Genomic DNA, 12671 nt, shown 5'->3' with positions numbered 1-12671 from the left:
AAACTTAATTATACAATAATTTTCATAAACTACAAATATATTCCAATAACAATATTAAAATTAAATTTCTTAACATCATTGTCATCGTCATCAATGGAAAATTAAATTTCTTATACAAAAGACAAGTAATAAAATTAAAAATATTTAGTAACGTAATTATATAATATGTTTTAAGCTACAATATACTCCAATAACAAAGGTAATATCTACAAAATATGTAATTAATTTATTTTTAAATTCAAAATTGCAAATTAAATCAAATTAACTAAATAATTCATAATTTATTTACAGATTAGATCAAATCTGTGGATTTATCTAATGAACTCATGATCCGATCCAATTCAACCCGTAAATTATAAAGATGATCCTCCTAATCCAACTCATTATATTTTCAAATCTGCTGGATTAGATTGAGTTGGCTTGGATTGCTCAAGTTAGGTTGAGTTATAACAGATCATGTGCAACCCTACTACTAAGCAACTCTAGATAAGCCCAAATTATGACTCAAATTACCAAAAAAATTGTTGCAGATACTCATATATGAAAACTTGTACCAAGCATTCCTTGGACTCCAACCCAAACTCAGTCCCAGCTCAGCCCGTGAACCGGTCTGCTCGTCGCTACAAAATTTCATCATTAAACTCTTCATTGGTTCTGACCCAATTCATGTTGTTAAGCAGAAAAGAAAGGAGTAAATAAATAAACAGTTTCTAATATAATACAAGAAAGCAAGTGATGGAAGGAAGCATTCATTAGTCAATGATTTCTCCCTCCTCTTCTTCAGTTCTGTTGATTTGTTCCACTCTTTCATAATCATGACTATCATCGTCTTCATCTCCACCTCCAGCACGACCAAAACTTGTTACTTCCAAAATATCCTTCTGAGCAAGTGAGGATGTTTCTGCTACCGCTAAGTCCTCCCTCTCATCTTCTTTGACTGCTATCAAAGGAAATTCCAATGGTTTCTCTGGTAGGTCATCAAAGAAATAATTCATCACCATGAACCTAAAAGCCTGCAACAAGCGGTGCTTATCTCTCCTTACATCCGCACTTAGAAGCTTCTGCAAAAGTGTTGGCTTCTTTGTGTTGAAGGAAGAAATTTGTGATGAGTCATTGTTCATTAACTTTTGCTGCTTGGCAGACCGATCATTTTTGTTATATCTCCCTCTTCTATCATGCTTGTTCTGAAATCTACCCTTCTTGCCAACAAACCTATGATTATTTTCCCTTTCATTTACTTGTTTCTCTGAATCTGACAGGTAGTATGGTGGTATTTCTGCAACTTCAACTCCCAACTCAGCCTGCTTTGCTAAAATCTCCTTTAGTTGCTGCATGGAAGGTTCACAAATGTTTGATTATGTCAAACTAAAAATGCATTACATTATGGTGTATGAAAATTAGTCTTTAATGACACTAATTTGACAATTTCAATCCAAACATACAGACATATTATACCTCTGCGCAGAATATAACCATTGAGCATATATTGGTCAATTTCAAATGCCAATTTGACCATTAAAATTATGCGTGTTGGAGATGGCCATCATTCCCATAAAGTTAAATGGTATTTAAACAAGAACGACTTCAAATACCAAGATTATCACCATAAATCAAATGTTTCTATGAAATCAAATTTGCTCAAATATCCAAGATGCCAAAATCTAATTTTGGTACCAAATGGAAGATTGAAGTCAATAAGAACGCTGAGTTGACATGCTTTTACATAAAGCTTTATATTCAAGAGACATATCCAATAAAAATTATTAATTACCAAAAGTGTTAAAGGAGAAAAACAAAGTATCTAGGACTAGCCTTCAGCAAAAGAAAATAAAGATGTGGCTAAGAAAAACTTTCTGCTAATAAAATGTTAAAAATAGGTTATATTACAGGATGGAACTATTCACCCACATCATGCAGTGATAGTAATATGATTGTCCATTTCATGCCCTTACCAACAGCTGTGATATTTTGAAGATACAAAAAATAAAAATAAAAATAAATAAAAATTCCAAATAAATTTCTGATGAAAAGGAAACATTTGAAGTCATTGCATATATACATAAATACCTCTCGGCGTTGTTTGGCTTCTTTTCTACTGACCTCAGAGTTTGCTTGTCTTTCACTACTTTTCTGTGGAGTTCAAGTTAACCATCAGGATGACCATTCAAATACAATTATATGGGAGATAAGTATAGCAGGAAATCAAACCTTATCAATCTTGGCTTTTGACGGGTAGTTCTTCCTTCGATCTTCACGCCATTGTTTGATTTCTTGTTCCGTATAGGTCAAAGCAAGAGGCCTTAACAATGTTTAAGGAAAAATTTCAAATTTGAAAAGAAATAAAAAATGCAAGACTTACTGTTAAATAAAAACGCAAGACTTCATGGAGAATTAGTTGCAGAAATTAGATATTATATAAGCAACAAAGGAACAATGCTAAGAGCTTGTTTAGTGTAAATGGATTCTACAAAATTTTGTGCTAAATGGAATCACACATTTTAATTTTAAGGAATTGATATGCTTGGACTAAATTATACCAAAATTGGTAGATTCACAAATGAATTCTAGACTCAAAAGAAGTATAAACTACTAAAACTAATGAATTTTAAGTACAAACTAGTAAAGCTACATATTCAGAATGAATTCCATGGTTGATCCAAATATGAAAATTTATTTACAGACGAATTTTATCAATTTATTTACAAATGAATTTTTTTTAATGAAATTCATTTGCAAATGAAATAAATTTCACATGGATTTATTTCAAACACTATATAAATCACAATTATGATCAGAACTAATATTCCGTTTAGAAGATGAATCAGAAAACATGACATATATATTGTCTTCTATTCCTTTTTCTGAGCAACTGGCATAACAATTTTGCAATTTTAATCTTTTTGACATTTTTTTTTTCCTTTCATTATAAGGTTAAGAACTTATGTTTCTTTGGTGAAGAAAAACATGTTGAGGATTTCATATAGGTGACCTTATGGACCACGAGCAAAAAGACTGTTGAAGTACCACTATTCAATTAATTCCACAGTCCAAAAACTGGGCATTCAAGCAAAACAATACCTATAAGGTTGCACATCTACATAAGCATTAAATTTTGAACTGTTATAAACAAGGTTATGAAGCAGCATTCATGCATCCCCAAAAGATGACTTTGCATTATTGTTGAGAGAAGAGAAAACATTTGCATCCAAAAAACTCTTATTCCAATTGAAAAGTTACTGTCATTACTTCTTAGAGAATTGATTTAACAAGCTAAAACGAATAAGAACATTTTACAGTTTCAAGTTATCCTTCATCAGGTTAAAGCCAAATGGTGCCTACTAAAAAAGACAAGCAAATATTGTCAATATAAAAGTTCAACTGCCTCTTTCTGTGTCTCTCTCCATCCCCAAGCATTCCTAGCATCTTGCTTTTTAAAAGTTTTAAGTGACAATAAGAGATTAAATTAACACAACTTTTTCTCTAACAAGGAAAAATATTTTAAGATGGGGATTAAGCAGAATTTACCTTTTCTTTTCCGTAGCTTGTTCTGCAGAATTAGTGCGAGCATATTTACTTGCCCTCTCATTGCCATACCCTATTCATTTTTTGAAGGAAAAACATAAATATCAAAACACAGCAAAACAGACATCAAAGTATAGATAAGCAATTTAATTAAATATCATCAGACAGTTATTACAGGTTTACAAGTTTTCACGTTAAAAATGCACAAGCTAATGATTTTTCCTTGAATTTCTTCAAATCCCATTATTCTTCTGATGTAAAGAGAGACGAATATGCAGTATCAAAATAATACTCAGTAGCCAATTAGCCTCGTAAAAAGTGATTCTCTAGTATAATGAGTGAGATCCAACAGGCTTCTTTAATGTTTTAATAGGGCTCCATTTTACCATGCAGACCCTAACAACAGCAATAATGGATACAGACCCAGTCATATGGATGAAATAGACTGATTCAACACCCAGCTCAGGTACATTAACCAGGTTAGGTTTCATTACAAATCTCCATGCAGTGGGTAGCACCAAATGTGGAAAAAACATAGAACCATGACCATGATTAATCTCATCTATGGTTTCACATCTTACACGCATCCCTCACTTTTTCTTTCCTTGTTTATATGGAATACAATTACACAAAAGGATTTTTAAAAACACAAACAAGTTGAGACTTCATGTTCTCCCTTAGACTATTGTCTTCTCTGCAAACATGAAAACAAATTTTTAACTGAGTGAGATTACGGAACCTTTTCCCCTGTGTTCATTAGAAGACCCAAACTTCCTCTTCCCATTATTCATATGATGGAATTGAGATTTCTGATATCTGCAAATATTGGATTTAGGATGATTATAAGCCGCAGATCCAAATCTATAAGTAGAAAAGAATCTAAAAAAGCAGGATAAAGTATGCACCCCAAGTTTGATGCCTCTTTATTTGGATTCTTTTTGAAGTTTTTGCTGGCAAAGTTTTTCCAATTGGGACCTGAAGTACTATTTTGGCCATTATTAACAGGATTACCCTGTAACAAATGCAGAACTTAGATTCACCATTAGTTGCAGCAGGGAATTAGAAATACATCTACAATAAAGAATTAAATCATAACTACTGAGCAAACACAAGGTGTGGACAGAACTTCAGAAAATTTCCAACATAGATGTCAACATGCCAAAATGGCAAAATAATTACCTCACAAGATCTAAAGATTTAAACGCAAATTTAGTTGTATCCTCATATACTAGACTCACCTGACACAGTTGTGATAGTGAAATTTAAAATGAACGATGTTATGATATTAACAAAAATGCATTGTTGTTAGCTCCACCAATAGTATTATTGAATTGAAACAAAATTTGAAATATCATCAAGAACCCTACCATCCTATCTTAAGTTAGCCACATATTGAGGACTTGTGAAGGTCAATTTAGTATAAAATATGAGGAACTTCATTTCTTATTCAACAATACAAAAATGGGAATATCAATTTAATACCACTAGTACATAGATCTAGCAGCTAGAGGATATACCACAAACTGCAAAGAGTGGTATAGTGGCAGCATACCATATCATGCCCGTATGATATAAAACAAACTAATATTATTGCATAAACATGAAGTAATATAGCATCAAAACCACTTTTTTCATTTATAGCAGTCATATGGATCATGGACACAAAAAAAAAAAAAAAAAAAAAAAGTAAACCAACAATTTTCGAACAAAAATTGGGTTTCTGTTATTTTATTTTATTTTATTTTCAGGGGGATGAGTGGTTGTTTGCACTAAATGGTTACCAGTGCTTCATTAAGCATCAAATGTAGTTACCTGCCGCCTAAATGAGCCCAAGGATCTTGAGTTCTGAGTTTGTGGCATTATGGATGAGTTCCCTTGTACTTGTTCAGTTCTTTTATCCTCCACAAAGTTCGGCTGATTTGCATTGCCATGCTGCCCAACCATGAACAAAGGATTTGCGAAAAAGTTGGGATTTTGTGGACCATTGGTTACAGAAGGATTTGGCATTGGGATAGGCATGACAGCACTCAGATTTTGCATTAGATTTTGTAGATTGGGGAAACCCATATTTTGGTTATGATTTTGAGGCAAATTGGAGAAATTAAGAGCATATGGTTGGCCTTGAGGTTGACCCGGGTTTGCTTGATTCACAAACATGGGGATAGTGTTTATATTGTTTAAATGATTTTGTGGAGCAAAACCCATTTGGTTTATACCCATATGATTACTGAAACCAGGTTGTTGAGTCATCAAAGGGGGCATATTGGGCATAATGACATTGGAATTGTTGAAAGGAACTGGAAGTTGAGGATTGATGATGCCCAGTTGAGGTTGCATCGGCATAGAATTTTGTAACATGTTGTAGAAATTTGCTAGAGAAGGATTTGTAGAGAAAACCTATCAATTGAGCAAAAATTAAATGAATAAAAAATGAACATCAGAACAGCCAGATAATTAGATAAGATATAATGTTCCGAAAAAGAGAGATGCACCTGTGCCTGAACTGGAGCAGTAGTACCATTGGATTGGATTTGATTGGAACGTTGAGGATGGGAATTATAATGAGGCTGCATCGCTAGAGCATCAAGAAATAATCTACAATTCTGAAGTTGTTTGAAAAATTGAGTGAGAGAAGAGACAGGGAGCCACTTTTACCCAAAAACCTAATATTCAAGCCATGTCCCCATTCTTTCCCTTAGTTTTTCAGTCAGTAAGTTGGAGATTCTCTTTTTACAAATCAAAACTCTTTATTTTTCTTGTACTGTAAACATCAATTACTAAATTGGGAGGAACAGTAAACAAAAAAACTCAACTAAATGCTCACTTATTTGAAGTGCATTCTAAAACACCAAGATTTGCCATTTCAGTATCATGAGGGATAAAAATCAAGCTCTCCTTACATATTATCAGAACTTTCAGAATTAAAGAAAAATCAAAACGCAATTTGGATTCCATGAATCCACAACAGACATGTAACTTCTAGTTCGCTTCTCCAAGTTTAAAATTCTGGATATTCAATCATCTAAATCAGGGCATTAACTAGCAATTTGCACAATCCTAGTCTTGCTATTTAAATTCACCAAAGAAAGCACAGTCAACCTATCCAACCAATATTAAAAGCTTAAAAGCAATAGCGCAGCTCAAACACCATTTAACGAATTTAAACCACGAAAGCGAAATTGATTTCTCATGAATCTAAACCATTGTATTCAGCACCAGAGATTCAAGTGAAACCAGCGAACCTTAAAACCTACAATGGCTTCCTTATGAAAGAAAGAAGAAAATAGACTCAGAGAGAGAAGAAATCTCACCTCTAATATGAGAGACGAAATCTGTGAGTGAAACACATAAACAGCTCTGCCCTCTGCTCAATCAAGGAGAAGCTCTCGCTAACAAAAACCACCCTAAAACCCTCGTTCTTACTCCTCTGTTCTCTTTCTGCTCTCTTATTTTCCGGGAAAACAAAAATAAAAACCCAATAGGTTACTTTTGGCTTTAGTTTTTGATTTTTTGTTTTTCTATCTTTAAAAATAAATACAACATGATTGTTTAAAATAATTAATTTTTTTTCTAACTTTTTAAAGAAAGGTTTAAAAAAAATTGTATGAAACTATAAATTGTGATTTAGAAAATCTAATTTTCACTTTATATTCTTTTTTTAGGATATATCTTTTTTTTTTCAAAATTTATTTTAAATTGGGTTTATCTTGCTAACTCTATCTCGTTTTTATTATACTATGTAAAAGACTCAGCGTTTTGTGCGGATTGCTTAGATAGTTTATAATTTATAAATACGTATTAAAAATTTATTTTTCTAGCAAATTACTTTATTGTTAAATATTTTATTTTATAAATTGTATTTGATATATTAGTATATAAAAGATTTATTTTTCCTGTGGTTTACTTTATTAAATTATCGTGTTAGAGAAATTTTAATAAACTAGGTAAAGGCCCACGCTTTGCGCGGATTTATATTTTATAAATTATGTTTAATATATTATTAAAAGATCTGCTTATTAGATTATCATGTTATAGAAATTGTAATGTAATTAATTTATTTTAAAATTAAAATTCAATTAATTATGTCTAGGTGTCGGTTAAAGTTTATAATTCAAATGATTTAAATATTGTATACTATCACAGATAATTCTATATAGATAAAGTTTTACGATTCAAATAATTCAATAAGGATAATACATAGATAAATACTATTTTTAATTTAATTACTTAACAGTAAACTATAATTTTATTATTAAATATTATTAAAACATAAAAAATAAAGGAAAAATAAAAAAAATCTTTTATTGATATGTATTGATTCCAAATATAATTTAAATATATTCAAAAATAGCAATTACTTACCTAGACCCGGTGTATAGCCACGCTTTATGAATCAAACCAATAACAGTTAGGATTCTTTAAAATTGTTCCAACTTTATCCTTTTTTTTCTCAGTGTATGGTCAAAAATACTCTCGTTTCAATAAAAAAAACCTTATTCTCATTAGTTTGATCAATGAGTGAGCCATGGACCCATCTAGTTAAAATTTTTCATTAAAAAATGGGAACTTTTACATAAAAGAAAATCATATTTATATATTATTTAAAAATTGAAAAATAAATTTCAGAATTTTGAAGACCTCATTTTAGACCATATTGGCTCAAGGGTCAATTTTATCTTGATATTTTGATGATTTCGCAAAACAAATAAATTTAATATTCTTTTATGTGCTAAAATTATTTTATGCAGATTTTTCATATGGAAATTGCTAAAGAAGGTAAGTTCTTACAAATCCAAGATTCTTTGAAGATCATGAAGATTATTGAAGATTTTTCAATGGTTAGTATCTTACGGTATATTGTAGGATAGAGAGAATATTTTTTTATAAGCACAAAAATATTCTCTCTCTCTTAAAATCATTTTCGAAAATTGCCTTAAAAAGAAGAGTCAAATCTTGCTCTTTTAATTTCACTTACCTAAATGAAAAAGAATTTGGTTTAATTATTTTTGGCAATAAATAATCAAGTATTTATAAGAGATTCACATATCTTTTGTTTTCGAAAAATGCCTTAAAAAGAAAAGTCAAATCTTATTTTTTTAATTCTACTTACCTAAATGAAAAATATTTTTACTTTAATATTTTTGGCAACAAATAATTGAGTATTTACAAAAAATTCTTATATCTTTTTATTTTTTAAAAGTTTAAATGCTCTTTAAAGCTAAAGATCAACGTTTACTAAAAACGTGATCCTCACCCCTCTTATAAAAGACGTTTTTTCTTCTTTTGAAAACATGAGGTTTTTGCAAGAATAAGAGCCCATTGATTAAAAAGTGCAGATCTCTCAAAGCTCTCTTCAAACTCCCTTATTTCTTTTCATCTATTTGCTTCAAGAGATATTTTCAAAGAGAAAAAAAAAATTTAATAACAACATTTTTTGAAGAATAGTTCTGAACTTTATTTCTGTTTTCAAAATCTGTTTTTTGTTCTTTCTATGCTTATAATTGCGTTTCTCTTTGTCTATATAGATTTCGTAGTCTGTTGTAGACTAGAAGTCTTTTAAATGAAAAATTTTTGTGTAATAGCTTAGGTGAAAAGCTTGGTGTAATTGGTTATCAATTGACATTCTCCTTATGTGAGATTCTAATGTCTTGATGTGAGTTTATGTTCTCTGCAAAAACAGAAAGGGTTGAAGTTAATTAGAACCTTTGAAAAATCTAGTGGGATAAATGTTAGATCTAGGTGTTGATCTATTTCCTTGTAAAGTTGGTTTGTCTCTTAGCCTTAAAAAGAGATAACATAGTAGAAGATTTCAAGACGAGTCTTAGGCAGTGGATGTAGGTGAGCTAGTGCCGAACTACTATAAATCTATATGTTTATCTTCTTTTATTTTCTAAAGTTCTGCTTGATTATATTCTGTCTATACAACTGTTAATTCTTTTAGAAATGCAAAGTTGTTAATGAGTTTTTGTTTCTAAAAGTGCATAAGCTTTATCTCGGTGGAACATTAGAACTCTGATTTCTGTATTGTGATTATGCTGAGTTCTAATCTGCCCTATGACATTCAGTACAAATCACAATACAAGTGATAATCAATTTTCTAATATTGCTTAAAGTTTTGTAAAGCAGTGCTAAAATGCAATAATTGTTTTTCATAGAATCTTTCTAAACTAGCAATAAGCTTTGTGAAACAATTCTAAATGCAATAACTATTCTTTACAGAGTTTTTCTAAATTTGCTTAAACTTTGTGAAGCAGTTTTAAGTACAATAACTGTTCTTTATAGAGTCTTTCTAAACTTGCAATGAGCTTTGTCAGGAAGTTCTAAATTTTATAACTAACTCTTATAAATGCTTTCTAATTCCGCTGCAACAAAATTCTGATTTTATTTTTGAAAGTCAAATTTTTAAAAAACTCAATTCACCCCCTCTTGGGTTGTGCCATACATAAACGAGACCCACATACCGTAAATAAAATTTTTTTAAAAACAACTTAGAAGATATGACTTCTAGAATTTCTTCTGCTTATTAATATTTTTTTAAATTTATTCTTATCCTTATTAGTTTTTTTTTCAACCTTTTATGAATTTATGAATGTATTATATAAAACTCAAAATACAAATTCATAATATCTAAATAAAAACTTTAATTAATTATTTTATAATTTCTAAATAATCAACATTTTTAATTTTTGAATAACAATAAAATTAATTCAAAAAATTGCTAATAATAACTATACACAAAATGTCCAACTAACAATTTTTGAATCAAATAAAGAAATAGATAGATATTTTTTTATGACGATTGTATTTATAATTTCACATCACTAGTATCATAGAAAGAACAAACGTATAAAGGAAAAAAAAAAATTTCAATTCATTTCACTGAGAAAGTAAGGCATAGCCGTCCCCAAAAACTGGGCTGATTTGTTGAAACGACCCGAAAATTTAATTTCGTAGAATTTTCATTTAAAAACTAAATTTTTTATTTCAACCAATGAGATTATACCAGCTAGTATTTTATTATTGCTAAACTGGACCCGTAAACCAATTTGATTTTTCGAAAACCAAGCGAAAAACTCAAAAACCAAGCAAATTGAGCCAAATCGTTGAATCAGATCAAACCGGTTCGAATCGAACCGGAATGATCTAGAAAACCGACATACTTTCTTTCTTTCCTTTTTCTTTTTTTTCCTCTTTTCTTCTCCTTCCCTTGGCAAGCGCGAGCGACCCTCCTCTCTTCTTCCTCCCTCCACTGATTTTCCGGCGACCTTGTCACCACCGAACGGTTCCAGTCCTCCCCTTCATCGACGGTGAGCTTCTCCCTCTCCTTCTTCGTCTCCGATTCTGGCGAAGCATGGGAATCACGAGCGAGTCGCGATTCCGTTTCACTCGAGATAGTCGCGTCATCTGCTTTCACCTTCAAGTTTCCGACATTTTCCAGCTGAGTAAGTCAATCCCCAACATTCATCAGTTTAATTTATAAATTCCTTGATCAAAGATGGAGGTTTTGAATCGTGAATAAAACTATTGCATAAATCTAGACCCTAGCTCCTACTGTCATACATTTTTTTTAAGGAAAAATTTGATTCTCTAATTTAGTTTAAATTAGCAGCTAAGTTAATGGATAAGTTTAGCATGAACAAGGGAATTTTAGTTAAGAATAGATATAGCATGATTATGACAGCAACATTATCGCTAGTGCTTGATCTATTGCAGGAATTTATAAATTTAGCTACTGTTTAGGCGAATGTGAATAGAAATTTTGAATTTTTGCTCTTGAAATCGGTATATAAATGATTCCTATATTGGGATGGTTAGATTATTGCATTTATTATAAATCCTTGCGAAGAATTAAGCATTCTTTAGGTTAAAAATAACTAGTTAGCTATATGGTCAAGTTCTCGATATCCTAGGAAGGAGGAATTGAATTGTTTCCAATTTGAATGAGTTATAAACTGAATTTTTTTTTAAAAAAAATGTACAAACCAGGGGATATATTATGGGTACTAAATAGGAAATCTTGAATTCCTTGAGCTAGCAGTAATTATTTAGTTGATTTCTTGAATTATAGTGTTTGGAATGAACATGCGAAGTCATAAACCAAGTTCTTAATGCGATATGAGCTCAAGTTTAAGGAAAAATATATTTTTCTTGGGCGCAGTAGCTATTTCAGGTACTTCGTACCATTTTAAATAATTGGTATGGAAACAGATGTATGTATATATATTTATATTTTCAATACTCTTATGTTGGTTAGTGTTGGTTACTGCTTGATAGCAATATTCTTGCAAATTTAACGATTCAATTGTAAAACTCTTTAGCTATATCTAGAAGTGGTATCTTTATGTCAAGACGGAGAAATTTATGAAGCTTTAGTTATATGTTTAAGTTTCGAGCTGGGTTATCTAGTAGAAGTATTTATTAAATTGTAATTTAATTGAAATGTCAGTTCTTAATAGTTAGTCTAAAACTTTAATAAATGTTTAATGATATTTTATATAACTTAAGCAAAGAATTATTGATAATATTCCTAGATTAGTTGAAGGTATTTTAATTTGTAAATTATGGTTGATTGGTGATATACTATTGGAGGCGGATGGGTATTTGATTTGATCGATTGCCCGACGGATGGGTTGTGTGTATTGATTGATAAATATATAATAATACTGTGTTATCTAAACAGGTGGATAGTCCAAATTATACGGGGGATGCTGCCGAAATTTCGTTAGAACTTAAACTAGTTTTAATTAATAACATAATTAAAAAGTTTATTTAGATTAATTCTATAACCTAATGCATAATAAATAGAGTGCTCTAATTATTTATTTATTATCTTTATTATTCATTTAATTATTTAATTATTTAATTATTTTCATTGTTATTGTTTATTATTATCATTTATTTTATTGTTGTTGTTTATTGTTAATGGTATTTATTTAATTATTTAATTGCATTTGAGAATGGATGTCTAATTGTGCATTGCATTACGATGTTCAACTGATCAATATGTCTGCATTTGATTGCAATGTTTGATTAATTGTGTTGTGAAAATGCTATGCTTTGTTTGTGTGGAATTGGGATGAAGTGGACCACCATGGGTTTGTGAGGACGGTCTGTGATATGGATCCTGAATACGATATGATACTTGACCG

At 30.5% G+C, this 12671-nt stretch overlaps 1 protein-coding gene across 2 annotated transcripts; it reads right to left on the bottom strand.

The window, feature by feature from the left end:
• Positions 1-509: 509 nt before the first annotated feature.
• On the bottom strand, positions 510-7008 carry NUFIP (GATA zinc finger protein). 2 transcript variants are annotated; one of them, XM_012213112.4, is made up of 9 exons: positions 6834-7008; positions 6015-6125; positions 5335-5919; positions 4428-4534; positions 4262-4338; positions 3526-3595; positions 2209-2299; positions 2068-2130; positions 510-1328 (listed from the first exon to the last, which is right to left on the bottom strand). In XM_012213112.4, exons 2-9 carry the CDS (start codon positions 6093-6095, stop codon positions 753-755), a joined length of 1650 nt encoding a protein of 549 aa, XP_012068502.1. In that variant the 5' UTR covers positions 6096-6125; positions 6834-7008; the 3' UTR covers positions 510-752. The 2 variants fall into 2 exon arrangements, with proteins under 2 accessions (XP_012068502.1, XP_020533824.1); XM_020678165.3 differs by having other exon boundaries at positions 6015-6089.
• Positions 7009-12671: the final 5663 nt, after the last annotated feature.

Source organism: Jatropha curcas, chromosome 6 (assembly GCF_041381405.1).
Source record: "Jatropha curcas cultivar XTBG-Jc1 chromosome 6, XTBG_Jcur_1.0, whole genome shotgun sequence".
NCBI lineage: Eukaryota > Viridiplantae > Streptophyta > Magnoliopsida > Malpighiales > Euphorbiaceae > Jatropha > Jatropha curcas.
The sequence above is the reverse complement of the archived record's forward strand: the minus strand, read 5'-3'. Positions and strand labels throughout refer to the sequence as shown.

Bases quoted from the DNA above. Each gene is read 5' to 3' on its own strand.
- NUFIP (XM_012213112.4), bottom strand. From the start codon at position 6,095: ATGCAGCCTCATTATAATTCCCATCCTCAACGTTCCAATCAAATCCAA. The intron at 5,920-6,014 runs GTGCATCTCTCT...CTCAATTGATAG, and splicing joins CTGCTCCAGTTCAGGCACAG to GTTTTCTCTACAAATCCTTC. The intron at 4,339-4,427 runs GTGCATACTTTA...CAATATTTGCAG, and splicing joins AAAGAGGCATCAAACTTGGG to ATATCAGAAATCTCAATTCC.